This window comes from Trachurus japonicus, chromosome 21 (assembly GCF_045865225.1).
Source record: "Trachurus japonicus isolate A0001 chromosome 21, Traja_1.0".
NCBI lineage: Eukaryota > Metazoa > Chordata > Actinopteri > Carangiformes > Carangidae > Trachurus > Trachurus japonicus.
In genome coordinates this window covers 34,979,152-34,982,406 of record NC_140927.1, presented here as the reverse complement: position 1 = coordinate 34,982,406, position 3,255 = coordinate 34,979,152, and the positions used below count along the sequence as shown (strand labels likewise).

The window sequence follows — 3,255 nt, the reverse complement described above, 5'->3', positions numbered from 1 at the left end:
TGCTCTCTAGCAAGTTTGGTGTCAATTGAACAAAAATTGTGGGAGGAGATAATAAGTTGAGGGATGGACTTCATAATTTGTAATGAGTTTAATTGGACTAAAGTTTCAGCAGTATTGGGGCGACATTTTGGTGAAAGTTTCAAAACTGTAGCATGTATGCTTTGGTAGGAATTTTCAAAGTTTTTAAGTTTAAATGCATAACATGGAGTTGAGTAAATCTGGCATGGGGTCAAACATTTTTGTTACATTATTTTCACTGATTATGCATGGGAAGTAGGATTTCCTCGAAAGTAGAAAGAAGAACATTGAGGAAAACAATACGGTCCTCGCAGCTGATGCTGCCCGGACCCTCGACACATTGAACATTGGCTAAATCATGTCAAGTATTTCACAGACACCACCGACATCTTTTTCAATGCAAGTTTTTATTGGACTTTTCAGAGTTCATCAGATCAACAGCTTTGACTTCAGTTTAACCAACAAACTCAACAAAGTCACAGGATTATATTGTGGCCTCAGGTTTTAAACCTACAGCTCACGAGTAACGACCTCCACATGCCCGTTCACTCTCATGCCGACTGTTTCCCAGTCGAACACATTTCCTCTCTGCTCTCTCCTCCCGGAGTACAGGTCCTGGATGGAGCTGGCTGAGAGGACAGAGTCCCACATGTTGACGTCGGAGATCTCCCCAACGAAACTCTGACGGATGTCAAATTTTCCAAAACCATCGTCAGCATCCTGACCGAGGAAAACCTTCCCTCCAGATGGAATCGTGTGACCCTTCCTGTAGATTTTGGCCAAGCTCTTCCTCCCGTTCAGGAAGAAGGAAGTTGCACCTGAACTGGACTCCCAGGTGACACACAGGTGAGTCTCCAGAGCCCCGGGCTGAGGGAGTGCGAACAAGGCACCATCTCCAGCCAGGTAGAGGGCCAACCTGGACACATGGACATAAAGGCACCTTCAGGCATTCTCAACAGTTTTCATTAGTTACGGACCTGATTTTACATTAAAGCAGAAGTCAGCGATCCGGTGGTTTTGTCTAACTTCCTGTCAGCCGATGGAGTTAGCAGTCCCCGCCCACGTCCCTACGTCACCACATTCACGCGCATCCCTTGGCTGCACACACAGAGAGGACCGCCCCTTTATGCTGTTCTCTCTCCTCATTGGATAAATGTTGTAGGATACAAGGAAAGTTTTCTCCTCGGCTTACAGCAGAGCAGAGTGACTGACAGACCCGTGTTTCAGACCAAACACTCTATAGAAGTGATTGCTGTCGGAAGATACAACTATTTAAGACTTATATTAACACAAATATTCCGCTTACTTCTGCTTTAAATGCATCGACATGTTTGTGTTAATAACCATTCTCCTTAAAGCCCCTACAAACAACTTTTGTGATGACTTTGGCAACTCCTGCGGACCAAAGCGGTAGCGTTTTGCTGGAATGAATACTGCGTTTCCCATGAGCTCTAGCACGTATTGTTGTAAAGATGTTTATCTGGCTCGCTTGTCAGGGTCTAGACTTAACTTTTTGTGAGCAGTTTTAAGCAAATAACTTTGGAAAAGTATTTAAAATACTTTACTGATGGCCTCATTTGCTTTTGTAGGTCAGAAATCAGCATAAACGAGAGACGGTAGGGTAAGGCAGGGTCAGACAACATGATTTCAGGCCGATTTTCACCAGGAGACCATCACGTAAAGATAAAAACATTGTGTAGTCGCACTGAGAGAGGACATCTACCTGCCGTCTTTTTCCAGCCACACGTTGAGTTCATCATTTTTTGGACTTCTGTAGGTGAACAGGATGATGTCTCGCCCTGGAGGTGTCTTGGCCTCCATGGCCACGTTCATACACAGGGTGAAGGCCCTCAGCTGCATCGGCTTCAGAGGAGTCAACTCAACAAGGCTGGTGCTCGTCTGACTGGGAAACACCAAAGTCTTGATGGTGACGCTGCCTGAAGAACAGACGTTTATCAGGAGTCACAGACACAAGTTCAACGTCATTCAAAGTAAACTAAAAATAAAATGTGCATTTGTAGTCGCAGAGAAGCAAATAACGACACAAAGGAAAGGTGAATAGTTACCAGCCGTCCCCATGGAGACAGCAACGAGGAGAAGAACCAAAAGTCTCATCTTTAAAAAGTCAAATCTGCAGAAAGAGAAAATTCACTCATGAACTTGTTAAAGGGAAGTTACATTAATCTTATTAAACACCAACACTGGTCTGTTTTTCTCTCAGGGTCATTAAAAAAAAGCAGATTAACAACTTGAAAGTCACAAATTTCAAGATGGCCGCCATACTTGTACAATTTCTAATACGCAAAACTACATGACAGATTTTGCTATTAACCCAAAGGTCTGCGAGTGACTATAGTTGTGTACTTGTCTTAACATTAGCTTGTTAGGTTAGCTATCTAGCATTAACAAACCATATGTTTGCGAAAATTTACTTTCATTTGTTTTATAGAAGTAATTTTTGTCTTCTGGTCATTTGATTTGAGACATTATGTAAAAAAAAAATAGCTAAAAATTACTTTTACTTTTAATTACTTTTTTTTTTTTTTTACCAGATGTCTGTGGATATTGTCATTCATCCAGGTCATCGTTATCTCAGGTCAACAAATTGATTGAACACATTTTTAACAGATATGGCAGCCATCTTGAATTTCCAATTGGCTGATGTGTTTTATGAACATATACCTGAGCAGGAAGTTCTGCTTTTCCAACTGCTGATCTGTTACTGTGACTCTGGTTATTAATTATAAAACACGATGATGTCGCCCTTCGTTAGTGTTTGAAATCAAACACTTTTCTGCAAAATATCAGATAGGAACAGTGATGATGTCATCAAGCACCTGATAGTGGTAAGATGAACAAATTATTTCTTGTCATTTAGATCTGGATGAAGCAGCGCAGGTCGTATGTGAAGGATGAAGGAGTGTACTCACCGTGTCGCTGTGAAGATTCTGCTGCTGAAGATCCAGACGAGAGCTTTTTTATGTCATGAGTCCAGAAGCTCCGCCCCCTCAATCGCTCGATGTGCAAACAATAACGCTTTTCTTGAGAATTACAACAGACCAGGGAGTTTACTCTGTTTACACACGTGATGGTTTTGTCTTTGCATGAGGGTTCAGACGAACAGGAAGTGACCAAACACCATGAGAGTGTTAAGTCCTCAGTTATGGCTAAATAATGTGTGCAGACAACGTTTGTGTGCTGGCTGAGTTTGCCGAGCGCACAGCAAGCCTTTCAACT

At 42.2% G+C, this 3,255-nt stretch overlaps 1 protein-coding gene across 1 annotated transcript; it reads right to left on the bottom strand.

Moving 5' to 3' along the window:
- Positions 1–412: 412 nt before the first annotated feature.
- Positions 413–2,981, bottom strand: LOC146965691 (C-reactive protein-like). The gene is made up of 4 exons (XM_085764251.1): positions 2,949–2,981; positions 2,085–2,149; positions 1,742–1,955; positions 413–934 (listed from the first exon to the last, which is right to left on the bottom strand). Exons 2-4 carry the CDS (start codon positions 2,131–2,133, stop codon positions 529–531), a joined length of 669 nt encoding a protein of 222 aa, XP_085620377.1. The 5' UTR covers positions 2,134–2,149; positions 2,949–2,981; the 3' UTR covers positions 413–528.
- Between the last annotated feature and the right edge of the window lie 274 nt (positions 2,982–3,255).